The 24,076-nt window shown below is 36.0% G+C and overlaps 1 protein-coding gene across 1 annotated transcript in view; it reads right to left on the reverse strand.

Annotated features, from left to right (window-relative positions):
* Window positions 1–13,892, reverse strand: part of LOC132551665 (extracellular serine/threonine protein kinase FAM20C-like) — a 37,334-nt gene extending 23,442 nt beyond the window's left edge. Inside the window, exon 1 of the mRNA XM_060215844.1 lies at window positions 13,378–13,892. Coding sequence (XP_060071827.1) covers window positions 13,378–13,892 — 515 coding nt within the window. The remainder of the gene's footprint in view (window positions 1–13,377) is intronic.
* Between the last annotated feature and the right edge of the window lie 10,184 nt (window positions 13,893–24,076).

The following is a 24,076-nucleotide window of genomic DNA, read 5'->3' on the forward strand; positions in this document are numbered from 1 at the left end:
GTTGTAGACATTATTTCCGTCAATAACATGGGAGGTCATTTCACACTGAATCAACCAACGACTGCTTTTAATACGTGTGTAGTTTTGTACAACTCTCGGTTAACATGGCTTTAAATAACAGTAGTGAATAAATATGACTTCATTATTCATTACCTGAGAAAATGATTTAAATAATAATTACCGAGCAACATATTGTATATACTCTTGACGTCATTACTGTGTTTAATTGTCATCAACTGGTAATGGCGTGTGCCTTGATCAATTTGATATCAGCACGACTTTGTATTGTTTATCTGCTTATTTACCCTTAGTTTATTTTGTAAAGTCTTTTGTAAAACATGTTGATCAAAAGCCGCGTTGTTTATATACGTCTGTGCATGTTTTACACTCTGCCAGGGTGTAAGGTTAACGCGTGTAATATGCGATATTGGTGTAAACGATAGTGGATACATACGTACGTGTGTACTTTTCGGGTTTAAATCCGTCGCGTGTAATTCTGAGCATGAATTTATGCTATAAACCAATGCATCAGTGTTTGCTTTATGTATGTGCGAGGACATGTGATTTACATGTGTTCACTCACGAGTACAAAGTATGGCTAATTGCCAGGGAAACATATTTCGCTTATGAGCCGTGCCTATTCATCAAAGAGAGCAATGACATGCGTTCGGGAGCTGGAGGTAGGCCCTTGATGGTTAGGGACGCTAACTGACATATAACCAGAGATACACGACGGTGTTACATCTTGTGAGGCCGATCTTATGAGGTAGTGCATACTCCATCCAATGTACAGAACATTGATGAAATGTTTTCTAATTGTAACACTTACAACTGCACGCATATGATCATAACCTTTATCATCGCAATGCCATCATTACAACTGTTACATAAATAATGAAGAACACAAACGACCAAACAGATTCTCATCTTAAGCGTGCTTCTTTCAAGTCCTTATGTTACGGAAAAAGACAGAGATATACTTAAATTTTCTGAGAACCCTTACAAAGTTGACTGCACGTGCGTTACATGCCCTGGTCAAGAAGGAACATGTGTTGAGAACAGGTGCATCATCATCGAGTAAAGCAGTATAGTTTAAGTTGCTGCATAAAAACACTGAAAGGCCTGTTGCTCTTCTATCCTTGAAGTATAAGTAACTGTCAATAGATATTTTAATTAACGTTCAGCAGTAGAGAATATTTCCAGCTGGCTTTATTGAAAGAAAATAATTAGGTTTTCCTGTGAAAAAAAGGAGAAAAATAAAGATGACGTATTCTAAAACCTACCTTACAAGTGTTTCATTGATATTAATGAACGTCGCGACAGATGTAACCTGACAACTTCATTCTTTCATATCTTCATTAGACAAACAAACTCAAGTTAGCTGTAATTCCCAGTATGATGGATAGTTAATGATGATTTACCTTGTAAGAAACACATTGAACATAAACTACTCATAACTCTTAGTTGATCATTATTACGGAAGTGCTTCTAACATAAGCTGAATTTAATTTACAAATAAAAGTATAGTTTTAAAAGAATTACTATAGAAGGGTTTAGTTTATTTCCCAATGACGTCAGTGTAAGTGTATTAGTGATGTATTCTATCTCCCAAAGTAATGATCATCAATCATGTACGCAATTCCTACATTTTTCTTAATTAAGAAAATTTAACAAAGACTTGATGGCGTCTTGTTCTCGTCCTTAAGAACAAATACCATCTGGTTCCATTTAAACATAATTCAATCAAGTCACGTGTAAATGTTCATGCCTACGTTTGCTCTTGTTTTGGAACAAGTGTAACATTATCGTAAACCATTCAAGGGTGTTGGTTATCTTATCTTACTTCAGGACTAGCAAAGTTATTTATGTATTGTATATTTTTATTTCTATAATACGTACATCGAATAAAACGAAAAACCTCTTTTACCTCATTTGAAGTTAATAACTGTGTCGTCCAGTGAGAGCTATTTCATAGAAGTGATATGTTTCTCCGACACTTAAACCATGAAAAATGTGTTCCTCTTATATCTTCCAAATGGTTATTTTTATTTAAACCAATACGATACCGAATGAAATTCAAAATATAAGTTGCAACTCACTGCACTTAGTAAGGTCACATATTATATCTCTTATATGAATTGTGATGTTTGAATTGTTTTCGATAATAAAAAAACAATACAATTTACTATAATTGAACACCACGAGACAACAGACGCATTTTAGATGGCACAATGTGTAGCTGTCAGGATTACCAATATTACACAGAGGTAAAATGCTCCAAAATTCCCCTTGTCCATACAGACACCTAATGCAGCTCAAGAAATTGTCTTCCACCAACCATTAAACCATGTTTTTGTGTGCGTATATTGTAGATTGTTAACATGAACAGCTAAGATCGATGTTGATTTACAGATAATGTTGTACTAATTCCTGCAGCTGTTAGCCTAATGCTAATATATCTATGTCATCTATAAATCCTTAAATAATTCAATGTCAGCTGTACTTAAGACATATTTCCAATAAAATCAACACTACTTCATCTCTACCGCAAAGCAAAAGCGACAGCAACGTTACTTCGTCACTTCAGTCAATGCTAATTGCTCTGCAAGTGATATTTTCATGAAATGTTCACAGCAGTGCTAATCTCTCGACTCATATACTTGGTCATGTTTTTGTAAATTGCAATCCAATTAGTTTTTTCAATTATTATTGACCTTAACGTGTGGAAAGTGTTGATGTCGACGGTGTAATGATTTAATTGCATGTTCTAATGCATCGGTAACATTTCAAAATAAGACAGATAACTCTAACGTACATCTAAAATGCATATCCAGGGTACAATTTTAATAAGGTAACTAATGTAGCATGGGATATGACGTCATATCTCGACTTTTTCCGTACGTTACCAATTAGGAGAATTGATTGTTGGCCCGAAACGTTGTGAACCCTGTGCCTAGTCCTTGCGCGGAAAACGTGTTTTCATATTAACATACATATTGCTTTCTTGATGCTTCCTTCCTACCACAAATATTTCCAAGGGTCAATTGTCAGACTTGAGACCAGCAGTGACCTAAAACGCCTGAAGTTATTTCTATATTTCCTTACAATGTAGAGTCAACATTCTAATTTACATAATTGCACGTGCAATCAATTCTGTCGCGCCATTCAATCATTTAGAAACATCTATCATTTTGCTTAGACACGAAATGTTTTGTCATGTGCATTAAACGCGTCTGGAAAATAACTAATGACACATACTGTCGTTGTCATGTCACGAAGTCTTGATTTAAAATGTGGGTACATTTTTTTTTCATTAATTAATAGGACCAAGGTTTTATCTCAAATGTCAAGATTTCTCTATCAAAAATTTTTACGAACACTCAAAACCTCTTTCACCTGCTTTCTGATACAACCCTATCCTTACTTTGTCATTTTGATCGAAAAATGAAATCCAAGTGCAGATAAAAACAAAAACAAAAACAAAAAACAAACAAACAAACAAACAGCCAAATTTGTAATAAAGGGTAAATTACCAGTCTCAACACCGGCTCTCATAAAGACATAAGTCTTTTTTTATCTTAATCGTTTTCAAAGTCTTAAATTTAACCTTTAAGAAACATGTCATTTAAAAAAAATGCTGAGGAGACATTAGTTTAAGAAAAAGAAACACGTGTAACAAGCGCTTCGTGATATATCAAATTGAAGTTTCAAAGGTGAAAAAACTCACTTGTATATGCTCCGGTTATGAATATTAATAGTATTAGTAAGTTTTCCCTTTGAATGCAATGATGAGCTTAAGTTTGATATGTTATTTCCATATTCATATAATACAGTTCTATAGCATTTTGCTCCTCATTATTACGTATCTAACAGCACATGATGACCTCTCTTGTGAGATAGGACCTGACAGAAAGTCAGTGAAGTGAATAATTTGAACATGGGTGATAATAGTTATCGACAAGGAAATAGAGAAGTTGATGTGAAATTTACATTCATCTGTTGTGAGTTACACGAGTGACACAGTTTCCAAGCAAACCAAATTACCATCCTGTTTATTTCCACATAATGGCAACCAAGGTAAACAAATTAATCTTCCATGTTCAAACACTAGAGGCATCTTCATGAGACGAATCCTCCATTTTATCTCTTACCGTTACTTGCCAGATATGTAGAAAAACACTTCTGTTATACACTATGCAGGCCGTATACCAAGTTAACGTCAATTTTAAGTCATGTAAAATTGCGACAGCTATTATATTGATAACAAACTTTCATTAGCTGTCAACCCCTTGACCTTAGATGGTGTCTGTAACTTCATAACGAAAGAGGTACTGATTACTGACCTGTGTTTCGCGCGTTTTTCACCTTCCTGATATAATGGTTAATCTTTCATTTAATTCCATATCCGACCGTTAATAAGGAGATTTGTGAAAAAGAAACTGTGTTTTATTGTGTGTTTATTCCAATAAACATGCAAATATCTTATGCGCTATGTTAATATCAGAATGAAGATAATTTTTTGTACTTATAAGATTTTTTTCGTTTACTCCAAATTCCTTGGTTTTAGTTTTCAAGTGTTATCAATGCTGATTTATTGGCCTACATGACAAGAGCAATTGCTAGTTTTAGTGCTAACGACTACGATCAGCATTCTGTCAACGTTAATTCAACCATAAATACCATTCAGGCCAATATCATATCATAATATCTTCCCTGGCCATCGCTATTGATTAGTAATTATCTGTCAGCTCTGATTTCAATATAGACTCTTGGGTTCTCATGTGACATTTATCCTGCTTCCTACCAAATGATGGCATCATTCATGTGATTTTACACAACAGTGTATGGCATATCACAATACACAAACACCAAACAGGACTTCTAAAGTTTCGGTTTTTTGACAGTCCAGTGCCGGGAAATTGGATGGATGAAGCGCTGGGACGCAGAACACGGGACACTGAAATGGCACAAGTCCTAAAGCTAAACCACAGTGCCTCCATGATGCCATCCTCCAAACGAAGCATATGATTGTTATTTTGATGTGTTGCATTAAGACATTTAAGTGTGTTGATTTGGGATCGACGTTTACTTAAAGAAAAAGGGCGAATTAGATCGACTGTTGAGGGAGAGTTTGAGGTTCGACTGTTGATGGTGAGTTTGAGGATCAACTGTTGATGATGGGTTTGAGGATCGACTGTTGAGGGAGAGTTTGAGGATCGACTGTTTTGATGAGTTTGAGGATCGACTGTTGAGGGAGAGTTTGAGGATCGACTATTGATGGTGGGTTTGAGGATCGACTGTTGATGGTGGGTTTGAGGAACGACTGTTGATGGTGAGTTTGAGGATCGACTGTTGATGTTGGGTTTGAAGATCGACTGTTGATGATGAGTTTGAGGATCGACTGTTGATGGTGAGTTTGAGGATCGACTGTTGATGATTCGACTGCTGATGATAGGTTTAAGGATCCACTGTTGATGGTGAGTTTGAGGATCGACTGTTGGTGGTGGGTTTGAGGATCGACTGTTGATAGTGGGTTTGAGGATCGACTGTTAATGGTGGGTTTGAGGATCTGTTATTGATGGTGGGTTTGAGGATCGACTGTTGATAGTGAGTTTGAGGATCGACTGTTGATGTTGGGTTTGAGGATCGACTGTTGATGGTGAGTTTGAGGATCGACTGTTGATGATGGGTTTGAGGATCGACTGTTGAGGGAGAGTTTGAGGATCGACTGTTGATAGTGAGTTTGAGGATCGACTGTTGATGGTGGGTTTGAGGATCGACTGTTGATGTTGGATTTGAGGATCGACTGTTGATAGTGAGTTTGAGGATCGACTGTTGATAGTGAGTTTGAGGATCGACTTTTGATGGTGAGTTTGCAGATCGGTTGTGATGGTAAATTTGAAAATCATTGCCGTTCTGGAATAACTGTGGTTTACTTTCGCGGTTTCCATCGACAGTTTATGCGAGGGTCGGATTATAGGGATTATAACACTGAAGGGTTCTCATTGTTTAAAGAATAATTAAGGGTTTGTGTTGAGAGTTTCAATTGGTGGTTGGTTTGAGGCTCGGCTTAAAAATTATCATGGGTTTGATTGAGTTTTATAGTTTGTGGTTCGAGTCTGTTATGTTCTAACCCATTAGAAGTTTTTTTAATATGCTAAAATGATTCCTGGTATAATTGAGTATAGGGATATGAAAAATTAGAATTTTAAGTGAAGGTTTTAGATTCAATGGTAGGTATACGAAGTAATAATTATAATGGTTCGTTCATTGTGCCGATTGGTTTGGAAAGGATAAGAAGACCTGTACATAAAGGTTAAGTGATTGATGAGAACGAAGCGTTGTAGCCGTGAACAACATGCAATATCTTGTAAGCTGTATGTATATTTGTGTGTGTGTGTATGTACGCATTTACACTCGATGCATATACATACATTACCATGATTATTCATATTTCATACAAAGTTATAACACATTATCTGAACACATTCAGCTTATTGTGTGTTTTCCCGCTGATGAAACCTTACTATATTATCCAGCGTAATATTCCTGAAAAATCAATAAAATTACGCTAAGAATAATCTAAAGAATCGACTTGTTACATCATTTACCGATGAAAGTTCCTCACGGTCATTTTTGTACAGCACAGGATTAGACAGCATTTTACCTTTTGTTGTAAATGGAAATTTTCATTTGGTTAATTTCAACACAAAAGAAATAAAATCTCCACGTAAATCCGTATAAAACTATCGTTTTCTACTGAACACGTTTTTACTCTCAAGAGAGTATTTACTTAACATGCCTTGGAAATTTTAGCTTGCGTCAATACATTTGTTTATATATCCGTCATATGGAAAGTATTTTTATTGAAATAACTAATTTCCTTTAAAATCCCGCTGAAGTCCCATGGTTCAGAGTGTATCTAAAAGTTCCTTTCTCAACAAGTACATACTTCATGTATTTGATCTAGTCGATAAGATCGGTAAGAAAGTGACGCTGTATAAACGGGAATCCTAAAGAAGGAAGTGTTTCATAACAACTGCTTGTACACGTATGTCTGTATGTTATATTTCGCCTACTTCGGGTATTTGAAAACTTGGTCAAATCTCGTATCAAAAAATCTATGGAAAGGGATGACTGTATCCCTACCAGTGGTCCATTGTCTCCTTCACTTTGATCCTGCTTAATTTACTACTTGTCTGAGAAATAGTAGATATTTTTCGATACATTTAGTGTGCTTCGATCCCCAGTCCATTAACAATACATATGAAATGTAGCATGCCCAAAGCATATCTTTACCATCGTAACTGGAGCAACCATGGTCGGTATTAGAGATGAACAAATGATACAGACATCCAAGATGGCTGTTCTGACTGCTTTGTAAAATACCTGTTCTACAATAAACTTTTGATCTCTAGGATCAAAGGTGGAGAAAACAAGTAAAATGGTGGGCTTGTATCAGGAATGATTAGCAAGTCAAGGTACTTCTTCAGGGAGACTAACATAATCGATAATCAAGAATAAAAAAATAAATAGCTGTGCCTAACTAAGCCAGCTAACAGCCTCAGTGATCATGGATGACGAAACAAATTAAGTTCCGAAGTTCAGAGAGTTACAATGGATGAAAAAATGCGCACAAAAAGTTACTTTTCGTGCACGGAAGAAAATTATCGCGGTAATAAAGGTAAAAGAAAAATTAATTAATGGCGGTATTTTTTTCAAGAAGGTTAATATATTCGATAACCAAGGATGAAGAAAACAATAAAATGGTGGCCTTGCGTTCATGGAGGTCAATATCCTGTTTATATTCCGGGATGAAGAACATGTTATCAGAAGTCTTTTCTTACAAACAATGGCAATTATCTTGGAAGGCTAATGTCCTCGATAATCAACTATGATGAAAAAGTAAGCAGATGTCATTTCTTGCAAGGAAATACTATTTCTAGGAAGGCTAATATCCTCGATAATTAAGGATGAGGAAAAAGTAAGCAGATGTCATTTCTTACAAAGAAATACTATTTCTGGGAAGGCTAATATCCTCGATAATCAACTATGATGAAAAAGTAAGCAGGTGTCATTTCTTACGAAGAAATACTATTTCTAGGAAGGCTAATATCCTCGATAATTAAGGATGATGAAAAAGTAAGCAGATGTCATTTCTTACGAAGAAATACTATTTCTAGGAAGGCTAATGTCCTCAATAAATGTCGGTTATAATGTCCTCGGTAAAAGAGTTGTCCAAGAAAAATAAAAATGGGCTGAAATGATTTAGAGAAGTCGGCTAAAACCTCCCGAATGATCAAACTACCGGCTTATTGGGAAAGTCGACACCGTTGATGAGGATAAAGTGTGTCATATGAAAACGTGTGTGAAAATAGTGTGTTTGTGGTTAGGACGTCTCAGGACTTTGTCTATGTATCACACAACGTAAGATGAACGACTACGAACTGACCCCCAGGGTGTTAGGACCTATCATCCGGGAAACTGTTTGTAATATATATATTTATTGGACCTACCCACGGGACAAATGTTGATAACTTTCATGAAAATAAACACGAATTCATCACTTTAGTTATTTTTTTTTATCTGTTAATGATAATATTCCCGTCACGACGCTAAGGGCTAATATAAAAGGTACAACATAAACGATGTTCAGTAGCGTGAAAGATAGATGAGTGTATCTGACACCTTGTATAGATACATTTACCTACACATGTAGAGTACTGCAACAATACCTATACCTACATACGGACAGTACAGCAACAATACCTATACCTACATATACAGTACAGTAACAATACCTATACCTAAATACAGACAGTACAGTAACAATGCTTGTACCTACATACGGACAGTATATATACCTACATACGGACAGTACAGTAACAATGCTTGTACATACATACTGACAGTACAGTAACAATGCTTGTACATACATACTGACAGTACAGTAACAATGCTTGTACATACATACTGACAGTACAGTAACAATGCTTGTACATACATACTGACAGTACAGTAACAATGCTTGTACATACATACTGACAGTACAGTAACAATGTTTGTACCTACATACCGACAGTACAGTAACAATGCTTGTACCTACATACGGACAGTATATATACCTACATACGGACAGTACAGTAACAATGCTTGTACCTACATACGGACAGTACAGTAACAATGCTTGTACCTACATACGGACAGTACAGTAACAATATTTGTACCTACATACGGACAGTACAGTAGCAATGCTTGTACCTATATACGGACAGTACAGTAACAATTCTTGTACCTACATACGGACAGTACAGTAACAATGCTTGTACCTACATACGGACAGTACAGTAACAATGCTTGTACATACATACAGACAGTACAGTAACAATGTTTGTACCTACAAACGGACAGTACAGTAACAATGCTTGTACCTACCTACCGACAGTACAGCACTAATGCTTGTACCTACAAACGGACAGTACAGTAGCAATGCTTGTACCTACATACGGACAGTATATATGCCTACATATGGACAGTATAGTAACAATGCTTGTACATACATACGGACAGTACAGTAACAATGCTTGTACCTACATACGGACAGTATATATACACCTACATACGGACAGTATAGTAACAATGCTTGTACATACATACTGACAGTATAGTAACAATGTTTGTACCTACATACGGACAGTACAGTAACAATGCTTGTACATACATACGGACAGTACAGTAACAATGCTTGTACCTACATACGGACAGTATATATACCTACATACGGACAGTACAGTAACAATGCTTGAACCTACATACGGACAGTATAGTAACAATTCTTGTACCTACATACGGACAGTACAGTAACAATGCTTGTACCTACATACGGACAGTACAGTAACAATGCTTGTACCTACATATGGACAGTATAGTAACAATTCTTGTACCTACATTCATACAGTACAGTAACGATACATATACCTACATACCTATAGTACATATACCAACCTACATACGTATGTGAACCTATGAGGAATGATCGGTGTTCTATTTTTTGCAAGGAAGTTGAGAATTAGTCTAATTGAATTTCTGTTTATTGTCAAGTTAGCATTCAAACCAATTCGTATAAATTCATCACGAAGAGGAAAAGAGTTAAATAGTTTTTGTAACAAGTTAGTGGCCAAGCTATGTAGTCACAAATACCACGGTAGTGTCGGACAACACATCGAATCTGTTTACTTTAAGGACACTTGAACGTCAGTAACAATAACAGACCAGTGTAGCTTCTACTGTAACTGTACCCAACACAGGCTACTAACAGGATTCTACCACCCTAATCATTCTGACTCTTATTCCAGCTAATACTCTACTTCCGCTAACTGTTTACAACGCCGCACATGACTCCAGTACTCCATTACTAACAGGTAGCCTTGTCTACTCCATATATACATGTCTCACCTACTTTCCTTCGCATACCATATACAGATCTAGGTCTGAACTTTCTCCCCGACACAGCTCCATATGGCTGTCAATTGCCTATACCTGCATTTCTCTTAATTTTCTCCCACGACATACCTCCAAAAGGCTGTCCAATGCATGCACATAACAGTTATAATATCTCACCTTTCTCCCCGACGTATCCCCGTAATGTTTCCAACTCCATACATCTATGTGTCTCACCTGCATCCCAAGGTACATGCACACACTTGTTAACCCCATACATCTATGTGTCTCACTTGCATCCCAAGGAACACGCACACCCTTGTCAACCCCCATACATCTATGTGTCTCGACTGCAACCCCAGGTACATGCACAGCCTTGTCAACTCCATACATCTATGTGTCTCGACTGCAACCCCAGGTACATGCACAGCCTTGTCAACTCCATACATCTATGTGTCTCGACTGCAATCCCAGGTACATGCACAGCCTTGTCAACTCCATACATCTATGCGGCACACCTGCACCCCAAGGTACCTGAACATTCCTGCCAAACACTTAACCCCCTCTTCCTGACATTTACACCCACATCCTTGATAATTCCATACACTTATGTCTTACTTACGTCCTCCTAAATATTCCAAGTGCATCTTACTCTATCTTCCAGATCATTCTGTATTATCTTTCTCTCTTGACATCCCTACCATATCCCTATCATTACTACCCCCTCCCCCTCCCTTCTATACAACATATCCCTGGCTACTCAATACTCTGTTACTCACATTCTCACTCAACAATACTCACCCCCTAATCCCCTGTGAGGATCATTACAGTGACTAAGAGATTAATAGTACTTGCACGTCGACAACAGAAAATGATATATCTTTATGATAAATCAGGCGGTTGTATCAAAATAGGAAGTACCCTAAGATCGGATTTATTCTTTCTTACGAGCGTCTCAATCATTTTTAATAACGATTTCGTGACATTCTTTAATCTTCATTTATACGTTTGCTATCACACTGACCTTTCTAGATAAAAAAATAAAATGGTAAAAATCGAAAAGAACTTTATTGTTAGTCATTAAGTGTATAGACATTTTCTGGAGACGAATGTCATTTGCCACGAAGTCTACATATACCAATACTTCCATACCTAATCAAATATAAGAAAGCCTTATGATCTAACTTTCTTTTATGTCAGAACTTCTCAGAAACATTAAAGTGCGTTTTAATGAAACAAATATTGAACCTTTGAGAAACAGAGGTAATCGTGAAGTTAATTTTCACGGATACATATCTTTTACCATTTGGTGTGATTAATTCAATTGTAGCTACACGTTCGTAGTGGGATATTGAAATGTTATCACAAATATACATATCACGGGAGTCTGGCCCATGTATACTATTGTCGTATCTAAACATAGTCTCTTTTAGTTTCTGGTCCATGTGTTGTTTAACCGTAAAAGTTGCGAGGTTTTACAATAAACTTGGTATTTTTTTCATTATTTCATCCATATTTTTTTAATTAGATACGGAAGGTTAAACAATAGGCTCTTTTTGGTCCGGAGATTACCATACATTTTGTATCAGCAACATAGAGTATAGAATAATACCTTGTCAATTCTCAATATTGTTGTCATCTCTATTCCACCGGCACCATTCCTACTTTAACTCCAGCGTAACGATGTTTTCGGACTGAAGGTCTTAAAAATATTCCACACAAAATGTACATGTGCTCTAGTTAAAAGAGATATCCAAAATCATGACATTCGGCCACGTGTACAATATAAAAGGTCTAAATATCCGTATATGGGTATTCAAGATTTTCAAAGACTTCTTAAAGAGACGACCTGTGCGAGAACTGAAAAAAAACTTTTCTGTACATCACTATAGAATCTCTCGTGGTATTCTTTTTTTCCTTCAGTTTGTAACAATTGATATTTTTGATTTTTGATTTTAGAATTAATAAGTGCTCACTCAATCGTTTCCATCTTCAATTAGCATTGTCGTCATTTGACACTGAACTTAGATGTAAATCCGGCAAGAGTTGTTTGTCTCGTCCTCACCTTGACTAGATAATCTTCGTTTTCTATATCCCCGTTTCCTCGCTTTACCCATTGTTGCGACTGTGTCTGGTCAGTTGTTACAATTAAGATGTAGTATTTAGGTCAGATAGAATTATTGACTTCAGTGACCATGTTGCCTTAAAAACGGGTCATGTTATATTCGAAGAAATCAACGTTAATTTTTATATTTTATCTTTACATAAATGTGATAAGATTACATATCTTCATCAATTCTTATGGCATCAAACTTTCCCAGCAAGACTCCTACCCGAACAAAAACACCTTATACAAAATAATATTTTAAAATTATAATGTTTTTAAATTATCTGGTAAAGTCAAGCTGTATGACTTTTATCCAAAATATGGATTATGTATATAAAAGACCTTTAGAATTTTACGTTTCAGTAAGTTTCTTCAGATTGTAAACATTAATCACATACCCCGTCAGCAACATGTCAGCATGGCTTTGTGGTAGCTTTCATTTTCTCACGTAGAATAATTAAACAGACGTGAAATTCGATCTAACGTCTGACTATCTTTTTCTAAGATCACTGTAAACGTCTATGTTTCTAGCCAGCACAATTATACCACACAAATACATAATACCGAAAACACGAGACAGTCAACCGCTATAGAAAATCTTCAGAAATGTAAACAATTTAGAAAAAAAGAGTCATACACCAGCAATGTTTAGAAAGGACGTGTGGGATTTAACAGTTCGCCTGAGTAAGGAAACCTAACATACATATTAACAAGTTCTCAAGCCTCAATCAGTGTGTAATACAATTTGTTAATATGATATATATACTAAATGTATGGAACGATCATTCAGTACACAGTGTTTGTTACATACATGTGGTGAGTTTACTTACCCTAGAAAAGTTCTGAAAGCATCCAAACTAGTTCCTCGTCGTTTTATTCGCTTCCTTAGTGTTTTTAAATAATCGTAGTAAGGCATGCTTTCTATTTTTGTAAAATCGTATTTACGTCTGTCAAAACTTTCTAGTTTTTGTAGTAGCATATCCACTTCTGAATCCGTTTCATTGATTCTCATCGAAAGAGGTGAAACAACCCACTTTTCGACTCCGTCTTTACGAGGTCGTCGATCATCTGATGATGGTAGGGCATTTTTCTCTACCCCCTGGACTTTATCGCCCCCTCCCTCGGGGCTGAAGTCATCACTAGTGTAATTACTCTTATTTAGCCGCTTTCGAATTGCAGAAATATGTGAAGCGTCATAATGTTGACCGGTGTTAGACAACGAATTCTTTATAAACACAGGTAGTTTGTCAGGATTCACTTTGTGAACAGTTTCAACAAATATATAAAGTAGTGTTAATGTAGTGAGTCCTATACCGGAGATAACGGCTCTCTGTCTTAACTTCATGCTGAGAGCGGTGACAGTGATCTCCCCAGCTCCATACTTCTAGTAATGTCTCGCGCACATGTGACTTTGACCGTACCTGCTGAATGGCTCAACATCCAACCTATGTATATCCTCATGATATACATATATATATATACGTGTTTGTAAACGTCGCCTCCGCACAGGTGTATACACCTATATACCAATGTAAGGACTCGTGGTTAAGGTGTGTTTACCTACATTTACTTAAACTACCAACTAAATGCCGTTGACCGTTGATGAAGGATGTAATCAATTTTTCACGGATCAATTATTTTAAACCACTTAATCCTGCTTCAGTATCAGGCAAATTGACACATAATTGCCATCACACTAAATTCCACACGTGTCCATGTTGAAGGTGAGCGCTCGAAATACACCAGGGTCGGTAGCCAGACAAGACAGCAATGACACAAAATCACACTGTAGTTTTTTGACTGGTTTCTCTTCACACATAATAATCCATACCGTCCTGTGTTCGGTTCGGTAACACACAAAAACAGGTTTCCGCCGTGGATCGGCTAGTATCAACAGCGCCGCAATCAAAGACCTGGCTATGGGTTGTTTATTGATCAAATTTACTTTAAGGTAGAGCACTTAAACTATTCGTTTCTTTCATGCTTGGCTGACTAACCTAGGATGATAGGGGTATAGTTAATACACATAAAACGTGCATAGGCAAATTATAGACAGTGGAGATGGTTCGTGTATTTTCCTTTACGTTTTACTCACATATTAACTAACCCTGCCATAATTACGTAGCAGCTATGATAACACATACTTTATATAGATATAAAACAACGGAAATTCTAAGGAAAAAAATCCGTTATTAGTCACAACCTCATCAACACTTGGCCTGCGGCATTATTATGCAGATGAGCGCACGAAGCACATCAAAAACTACACACATTTCCCGAATTCGATTCATTTGTAACGGCACTGAAATGCCGCGCGAATAATATCGACATGAAAAGCATTGCGTATTCCCGCATTCACTATGAACCCCTTCAGCATCTGTTGCAAACTCACTGTTTTGGCGCGGGATGGGTTGGTTGTTCTTACAAGGACACAAGTGTTAGCCCGTCTGTATTGCCCATTTTATGTGCAAGCATTAAATTTTTCAAGAGGAACGACTGCTGTGAGCGTAATTATACTTCCCTATTTAACGGCGTATGTTTCCTCGTGAACAGAAAGTCACATACATTTAAAAAACAAATCTTAGTTACACCATCTTCTGAAATTAACTGTAGTTTAAATATAACGTGGTCCGAAGTGTTGAGTAGCGAATCTTGTAAATGGTCGTTATGTCTAGGTAATTTTATTACTGGGACGACTATGCTTGTAGATAAGGCGTGTACAAGATGCTCAAAGACATGCCAGCTAAAAAATCAAATCACAGCAAGAGGATTTCCCATCTTGTGTTGACGGCTTGTTAACTACGGGCGAGTCTTCATGTCAGGACCAAATTACTTTCATGAATTCACATATTGCGTCAATTTCCCACAATTTTAGAACTAGGATATTGCTACGATTACAGTGAAGTGCAGATGGAATTTTATTAGTGCCTGTGAGAAATTAGCCTCTTCCTTCACATGAAAACTTAATTCAAGTGCACTTATTTACCATTACGGATTGTAAAGAAATGTTCGGTCTAAAAGCTTCAAATTCAAATCGTTTTACAAACAACAACCCTTTTCACTTCACACGTCATCGCGATGTTTAGAAATTTGAAAAAAATAATTTCTACAGAAGTTCCCATGAATGATGCCTGACATGACGTCACAGCTTTGACATGACGTCACAATCTTTCACAAGAACAACTATGAGTTATTTATTGTCATTTTATTAGAAATCGGATCAAATCGTAAATCTATTATCTACTCTAGTCATTTGCTGAAAATGTAAGGCATATTCAAGATAGGCTTCTTCATTGACCTCAGACAAATGGTCATGGACTCGCGTTATGGTAATCTTAATATGAATAAATATAAATGAAGTGAATTCAAATATATGGTAATAAATAGTTCAAAACTCATTCAGGGTAAGATTAAGTTTTCAATAAATACAGCGCCCGAGTTTACTTCAATGATAACCATATGACCCAGATGTTCATGAAATAGGCCAACGTTAATATCAGAAGTCACGTGGTAACGATATTCATTAATGCTAAACTGATGAATTGGATGTAATTGATTTGCACTTAACAAAACAAACACATTCTAATTATAGGAGTAAGACTATCGACCATACTTTGCCGATATTATCTGGTATTCAGCTAGTATGTCAGACTGGAATTCGTTCCACCTGGTCACCGTGATGAATATACATATCTATCTATATTGTTAAACAGAGCAGAATAACACTGTAGTCAGTCTATTTCACATTTCTTTTCTTGACTGTCTCACAGAAGGAAGACACTATATTTTTATCGAATCAGACTAACACAAACCTTACATCGACATACGCTGGACTCCAATCAATTCACACCGGGCTCTATCGAAGATTCACCAACTCAAAAAAAATTAAAAATCATTCTTACATTTGGTACTTCTTGAATCCGTCCGAAATCATTTTACCGGTAAGATTCGTTAAATATCACACATGAAAATTATTATTATCCGATATACAAGTTATAAGTAACCAGGTATTACCAATAAAATAGCTTTTAAGACAGATGCAATATAATTTTGCAGAACATTTACGGCCAGCATTCGCGCTGGTAATCCTACTGCCGGCTTTCCACTGTCGGTATAAATAAACCAGTTGATGAATATTTTGTATCCTCCCTTGCCACATCAGTATGCTATATTGTTGATCACTTTATGTCTCTATAATACAGATGAAGAGTGTTGTAGTTATTGACGTCCTGTTAAACACGATGTCCTATGTTTGTTTCCAACACAGTCTGTAACCCAGACTAGAAAGAAAACAATTTGTTGAGAGTGTGTATCAATCTGGCAGCACTGTCTTTTGACTTCTTAAATGACTAGCCCCAAAACACATCAGCCACCATTAATGATGTTTTCGCAACCAAACATTCCGTTGTGTAGTGTCTATGTGAATTCTACCATTCTGTCAATACGTAGTGTAGGAATGACCAATTATCTATCATCCTACGCTTGTTCACTGCCACTCTGTTACTTAGTAAACCAATAAACCAATTTACCCTAAAAACCAAAGTTAATGGGGCATTTCTAAAAAAAAAAAAAAAAAAGAAACAGTAAGCCTTCGTTTTAGCACCTACAAAATTGTTATTCCGACGCGACTGCAAAAGTCAACTGTTCGATGTAACATCACACAGACTAATAAGCCAAAACCAGGTCCGTAACCAATACAAAGGAGTAAATCAATCAACTGATAACATAAATCTCATCATAACATAAATCTACAGAATAAAAATAACCCAGATATCATGGTAAACCTTAAGGAGAATTGCTGTAATGCAAAACATGTCATTCATAAATCACGGGGCTAGTGCACCTTCGCATCGAGGTTTTGACATTCCACCGATCACTTTGGATTTTCCTCAGTCGCCTTCTAGGTTTCAGAATTTAGGCCCTTACCATCACCGAGTCCTAGAAGATGGAAAGAGTTATATGATGCACTTACATTCCTTATTAGGCTCTATGATATTTAATTCTAAATTTAAGTAAAAAAAGGTCTATATCATTAATATCTTTTGTACAACATCAGAGGAAAATCAGGAATGACTATTGGCGCCAATGATATGTTCATGGATATTCCAGAACACCCCCCCCCCCCAAAAAAAAGAACAGAAAATCACATATCAAAGTGATATGTCTTTTTATCTAATATACATATCGAAGTGATGTGTCTTTTTCCTAATATGAAGATTCAGACAGCAGAGGACACAGACAGAGTTTCTCTTTCGTGAGAGCAATGCTCTATAGCGTCACAGGCAGGAATGGCTGTCTCTAGCAATGACAATGACAATTGTTCTATTATCATACAATTGAAGTGTAGAGAATATATATATAAACCGATTGTTGACAATAATACATGATTGGACAGAAAGGTCTTTAGTTAATTTAATATCTTATTTATGTCAGAAATGGATTAAGCCAATGACACCAATTCGCATTGTGTTACATAATTGAATAATGCATGACACTTGAATGCATTTAGCCTTTCATAACAACAGTATAATGTTTTCTGTTATTAAACACTGACTTTTGAGTTCAATTACAGAATAAAATTCGTTGCTAATTTCTCCTTAATAACACATAACAGATCATTTATTTTTTCGTGTTATAGTGGACCAAATATCAAATTCAATTAGTAACTTATTATTGCATATTCTAAATTTTCAATAAGATCTAGTTTTAGAGGAGGTGGGGGGAGGTAAAGTTAGTACCTTTCTAACCAAAGTCTATTTTCATACTTTCTGTAATTATAGTGTAACAGTGGTTCTATTGTTGTTTAACTTGTTTTGGAACGTGACGTTACTTACTTAGATTGATGAAGATTTACATGACTCCTATCTTTTGTCTTGTCCTCGTTTCATAGAATTTGAGTTTGAATTAAAATTATGTTGACGTGTCGGTATTTTTGTTGCTCTTTTGTTAACAAGCATGGTGACTATGACATTAGGAGAAGGACTGTAGATCTGATGTCTTCCTATCCCACCCAACAAATCCTAATCTATGTTTTATAAGTTTAAAGTTTATATTAACAAAATATATATCTTTACCTTATATGTACAGTATAGTACATATCTGCGATCACGGATAACAGAAATATACAGATAATACGCCGTTTAAACATAACTGAAACATAAAATGGACTGAACCACGGCAAATAAAACAAGAGATTTTTTTTAATCTAAGCTCCTGTTAAAAGCTAAAAAAAAGCAATATGAAAAAACCAACATGTCAGCATAATCATTGTCAAAACTCAAATTCAATAAAAAGAAAGATAAACACGGAAACTCCTTACAGCATACAAGGAGAATAGGACGAGGTGTTCCAGAAGAGTAAGCGTCTGCTGCTTAATCGTCGACATCCGCCATGTAAACCATGGTCAATTCAAGTAAGTAAGGTACATTGAACAGGTGGTCATACCTTAAATTTATTTCTTCGCTCATTTAGAATGTTCCAGGTAAAAATCAAGGCCTTCGAGTATGACTATACTGATTTCTTGACATCCGGTTATATCCATACTAATGAAATGAACATGGATAATCGTAGGTCACGCTCCACCGAGAAGACATGACAGACGTAAACATTTAAAACGTGTTTGTTGGTTTGTATCAAGCTAATGTGTATGATTCTTATTTATGCATTTACTATATCAAGGTCAACTACGTGGACATAATTTCTTCAATTCCCCTGAATATCCTCCCGCAATCAGATGTAATGTCGACAGAACGCCAGAGTTTTCGACACATCCAACAGTTTCCCTTCACACACTCAAGCGTGTGACTTAGTGTGTGGTCGTTATGGAAATAACAGTTGTGGACTATGGGAGGTTTGTAGAAAAACAGAAATGCTTTCCTTTTGAGTTAAAGCGTGAAAACGCCATACATATAAACGATATATATATATTGTATATTTATATCCGTTTTTAAGTTAAAATGACTTCATCGTATATTTCAAGTATGGCACACACACCCTAATTCATCCGCCACAAATTATGAACTAGGCATAATGGCTTTATAAACACTGTCAATGTTAGGATACTTTGTATCTATAACGAAATGTCTGTTTGAATATTTAATGGAAGCAAAATGAGAGTTCTACCTTAAAATATCATATCTATAACATTTCCCTGCAGGATTTTCTGATGCGTTATATAAAACCGAACTGTAGCTTGTCCTAAAGCTTATGGGCAGAAAGCAAAACCGCGTACCTAATGTAGTGCGGCATTCATGAAAGAAACTGCGACAATGACCCGCAGGTAAAACGCCACCTTTGACCCTATTAACCTTAAAGAGAGACATTTGTAGGAAAAAGTCACTGAAAATGAAGACAAATGATACTGGTAACTCGAGATGACCTCGGCGGCCATACTGGTTTGTTTTACAGGTAAATGGGCGGAGTCGATATATAAACGACGGTCATTGGAAACCAATGTTACAGAAACATTCATCATGATCGATCACCAAGGAAGTGTTATACAAACGTAGATCCTCTAGCACATATTTTTGTGATTAAATGGATGTTTGGGTTTTTTACGTGAATATGTTCCTATGTCTTGTTTACGTAAACAGCAGTTATGTCAGGCACGTGTGATACATGTTCCTTATTGGGCGGATGTCAATTTCTCAGCGCGCACATTTTATACATGTAAAGGACGAAATTATTGGACAAAGCGAAATGAAACCTGGTTCAGTGTGGCCGTTATATGCAATCCGATATGCATATTTCTTATTTTAAAAAGTCGTATATTAAGTTTATACAAAATGTCCAGAATAGAAAAAAAACCTCGGTAGCATCTCTAATAAAAGCTATCTAAAATATAGTTATTGTTTGGTAAAACATTATAGGGAAAATACTTTTTCATAAGCTAAATCTCCTTCCTGGCTCACAAATTTTACAAACGGTATCAAAGAAAAAAGACCGGTACAAGAATCGAAAACCTACATTGAACCAATAGACTTGATAACCCTACTTGTCCTTCTGAACTGTTTTGAATGCAATTGTACAATGCTGTATACGGTTCCAATTTAGCCTAAAATGCATTAATGTTTAATGTGAGATGTACTAGATATATGTTTATATATTCATTAACGTTTTGATTAATTGACTCGTTGATTAGTGCTTCTAATGGATAAATACAAATGTAAGATAGCTATTACCATCACACTTGTGAAGCAATTCGGAACATCATTTAATTAATCTCTACCCTACGACAAGGAGAAACTTTTAACCCAGAAGTGATTAATAAGTATTTTCTCGTGTCCTTTCTTTCCAAAATTAAGCAAGCTATCACCAACAAATCCTAAATTAGCTGTCGAGACAAATTTTGCTGTTGGCTAATGACTTTATGTATTTAAAAATACAATTTATGTTTCAGCGAAACTTATAAAAGACCAGGCACCGACGTAAGGTTTTCTCGTACATATATATACATACATGTATACTACATAGGCGTTTATCGCACAGATAAATCACAGGTAAATCAAAGGTAACTCTCAGATAAATCACAGGTAAATGATTCAAACGAGATATGGTCCATTGTAATTCGTATTCAATCGAGTGATGCATTCATGCGTGTAAAACCTACGAATGTTATGAAGTCGATTTCCTTTCAACAATAAAAATAATGACATTATTTCCATATGCCATGAAAAGAACGACGGATATGTTTCTAAAGTTTTCATCAGAGCTCACGGACACAACGAGAGACTCTATGAAAGGATAAATAGAGATGATTTCACTAGATTTTCAATAAACCTTTATGTCTTTTCTGTTGATCAATAATGCTTTCAATTGGCTGGGCTCGATCTTAAGCAGCTAACCTATGAGACGTATTCAAATATTTTATATCGTTTTCATTGAGCATTACTAAAACGTAATATCGGATATTTCTTTTTATCAAGATGACAAAATCGTTTAAAGCCAAATCCTCGAAATACATGTTGTTCAGGTGAAATAAAAAGGCTGTTTGTTTCGTCATGATTTGATAAACACGTTTGTTACTCGTCACGTACACCGGATCCTGTGCATACAAATTCATTTAATATACACAAGATTTGGCAATGAAGCAGTCTATTGTATCTAGCAGTTGACAGTCTCATCAAGATTGAGACTGTGGGCGTTATATGAACACTTTATCATTTATTATAAAACAGCGAATTTTCAAGAGGAGAAAAATATTGTACAAAAGTGAATATCACAATTCAATACAAGAAGTTAAATACATGATAGACGAAGCAAACTGGATCATACAGCTGTTTTGTCCTTCTAGGACTCGCCAGCGGTGCTAAGTTCCTGAATAAGTGAAACCTACCAGGCGACAAGGGGAAAGTGAAAACTGAACAGAAGAAATAGGGAAAAAAAAGCGACATGCAGTTCATGGCAATCCTCAGGGACCAAATTCATTAGAAGTGATCGAGTTTCTGGTGGACAACATCGTCTCTAACAGACAATTGGCATATCTAATCGTTCCCCTCGGTTTGCTGATTCGAGGTTAAATTTCTCATAGAACTTATAAAAGCAGGTCACAAAGACCTTGCTAAGTTATGTAATTTTATTTTCTTATATACTGATGACGTTATACTTTGAATAACAATAAATTTATTGACCACGTCCATCGTATATACCCTCCAGAATTGGAATCATGGAAACTAACTCTTCTAGATATACCGCTATCTCGATCTTTTTCTTCAACAAAGCCAACATGGACAGCTTTCCAAGACACTGTATTAGTGTGATGATTTCAATTTCCCTACTGTGAATTTTCCATTCCTGGACAGCAACATTCCTGAATACTCAACATATGGTGTTTACACGTCATTTGATTCGATCTTCAAGGGCTTGTTCTCATTATTACGATTTTCTTGCAAGAAGTCGTAAACTGACTGATAAACGCATAACGCAGACCTTAGAAAAGTATGCAGACTGATGAAAATTATGGGAAAGTTTTACGGTCGTCATTATTATTATTGATATTTTTTTCTTTGTGTAATGTGAAGCTAGACGTATTTGGTGCTAGTTAGTTTGTCTGTTGGTTCTGTTGTCGTAATTCTTGTTCACGTTTTAGAGCATAACATTACTTACTTCCATTGACCAAGATATACATGGCAGTGTCTTCGATGAATCAGACAATGCTTACTCCTCATACTTTTTCTGGGATCTCCTTGTAATTGTTTGTTTTTATTTCGATGTAGTTTTTTAAATTTGAGTTTGGATTGTGATTTTGTTGAAATGTTAATTTGTTCTTGTTGCTTAAGTCCATCAGCATTGGCAGTTTCAAAGATTGTACTAACATACCACGTTTCAAAATAGTTTCAAAACAAGATACAGCAGAATGAAACTGTTATAGCATTATCAATTGGTATCAATTGATCGTCTTCGGCACTTATGATTATCAAGGAAGAAAAAGCATTTACAGGAACTGGTTCGAGAAAACATTAGATGAACCAATCATAAAAACACAATTGTGCCTTGTATAGAAATCATTATGATATGAAGGTATCAGAAACTCCATAAAATACTTTACCCCAGTGCTGAAAACACTCCCAGAATGTGGTGCAAGATTCACAAAAAGGTAAGGGAATCAAATGTCTGTTTGCCTACCGTGCTTCAATTAGTTATTGTGTTCTAGGTCGAACACCATCAAGAGATAATGCTCAGTGACACGTATCAATACCAAAAACATTTGTCAAAAAGAAATTGTGAGTAAATATATAGAAATTGATACACCTCAACTTCTGCAGAAACAGTTAATCGTGTTAGTATAAAGATGATACATGCATGAACAGATTTCAAGTTACTGATAGTAAAAATAGAATATAACTCATGGTAAAACGTATATTTTGCAATAAAAACATCAAAAACAATTTAGCATCACACGTTAGGGCAGTATATGTTTGGATTAATACTACTTTATTATCATTTCTATATTGTTCCCTTCCAACTTCACACGTTTTTTCCATCTAGTGTGCTAGTTATTTGTTACTCGAACGGCAGAACTTAACATCGTGGTCCCCTAATCGTTATAATCTTCAAATCTTTTTTCAGTCTGAAGAATGTCTAGGGGTTAGGTCTGGATAACGAGGTAGGTGAAGGAGCTCAAAGCCACACAACTCGACTGGTGTGAACTAGAGCATTCTCTTGGTGAGAAGCATCCCTCGACCACTTTTTCCCGCAGTGTTGTTCATTAGATGATTGCTTAAAAAAATTGCATAACACCCCTCATTCTTCACTCTTCACTGTCCAAAAAATGTCTTGTTTGATCTAGCGGCTTTAAATGATTTTGTCTTTGGAAATAAGACATGACTCCATTCCATCGATTTCTGTTTACCCTCTGGATTAAAATAATGCAACCAGGTTTAATTAAAGGTAACAACCCTAAAATGATAAACATCATGGTTGTCGAAAGGCTTCACCGATAGAGGGCTTCGATTGCTTCATGTCATCTTAAAGCATTCATGACACCAATGTCGCACTATTTAGACACATGTAATTTGTCAGGAGGTAAGC

The sequence above is a fragment of the Ylistrum balloti genome, unplaced genomic scaffold (assembly GCF_031769215.1).
Source record: "Ylistrum balloti isolate Yb309-2 unplaced genomic scaffold, AGI_CSIRO_Ybal_v1 Utg370208, whole genome shotgun sequence".
Classification (NCBI taxonomy): Eukaryota; Metazoa; Mollusca; class Bivalvia; order Pectinida; family Pectinidae; genus Ylistrum; species Ylistrum balloti.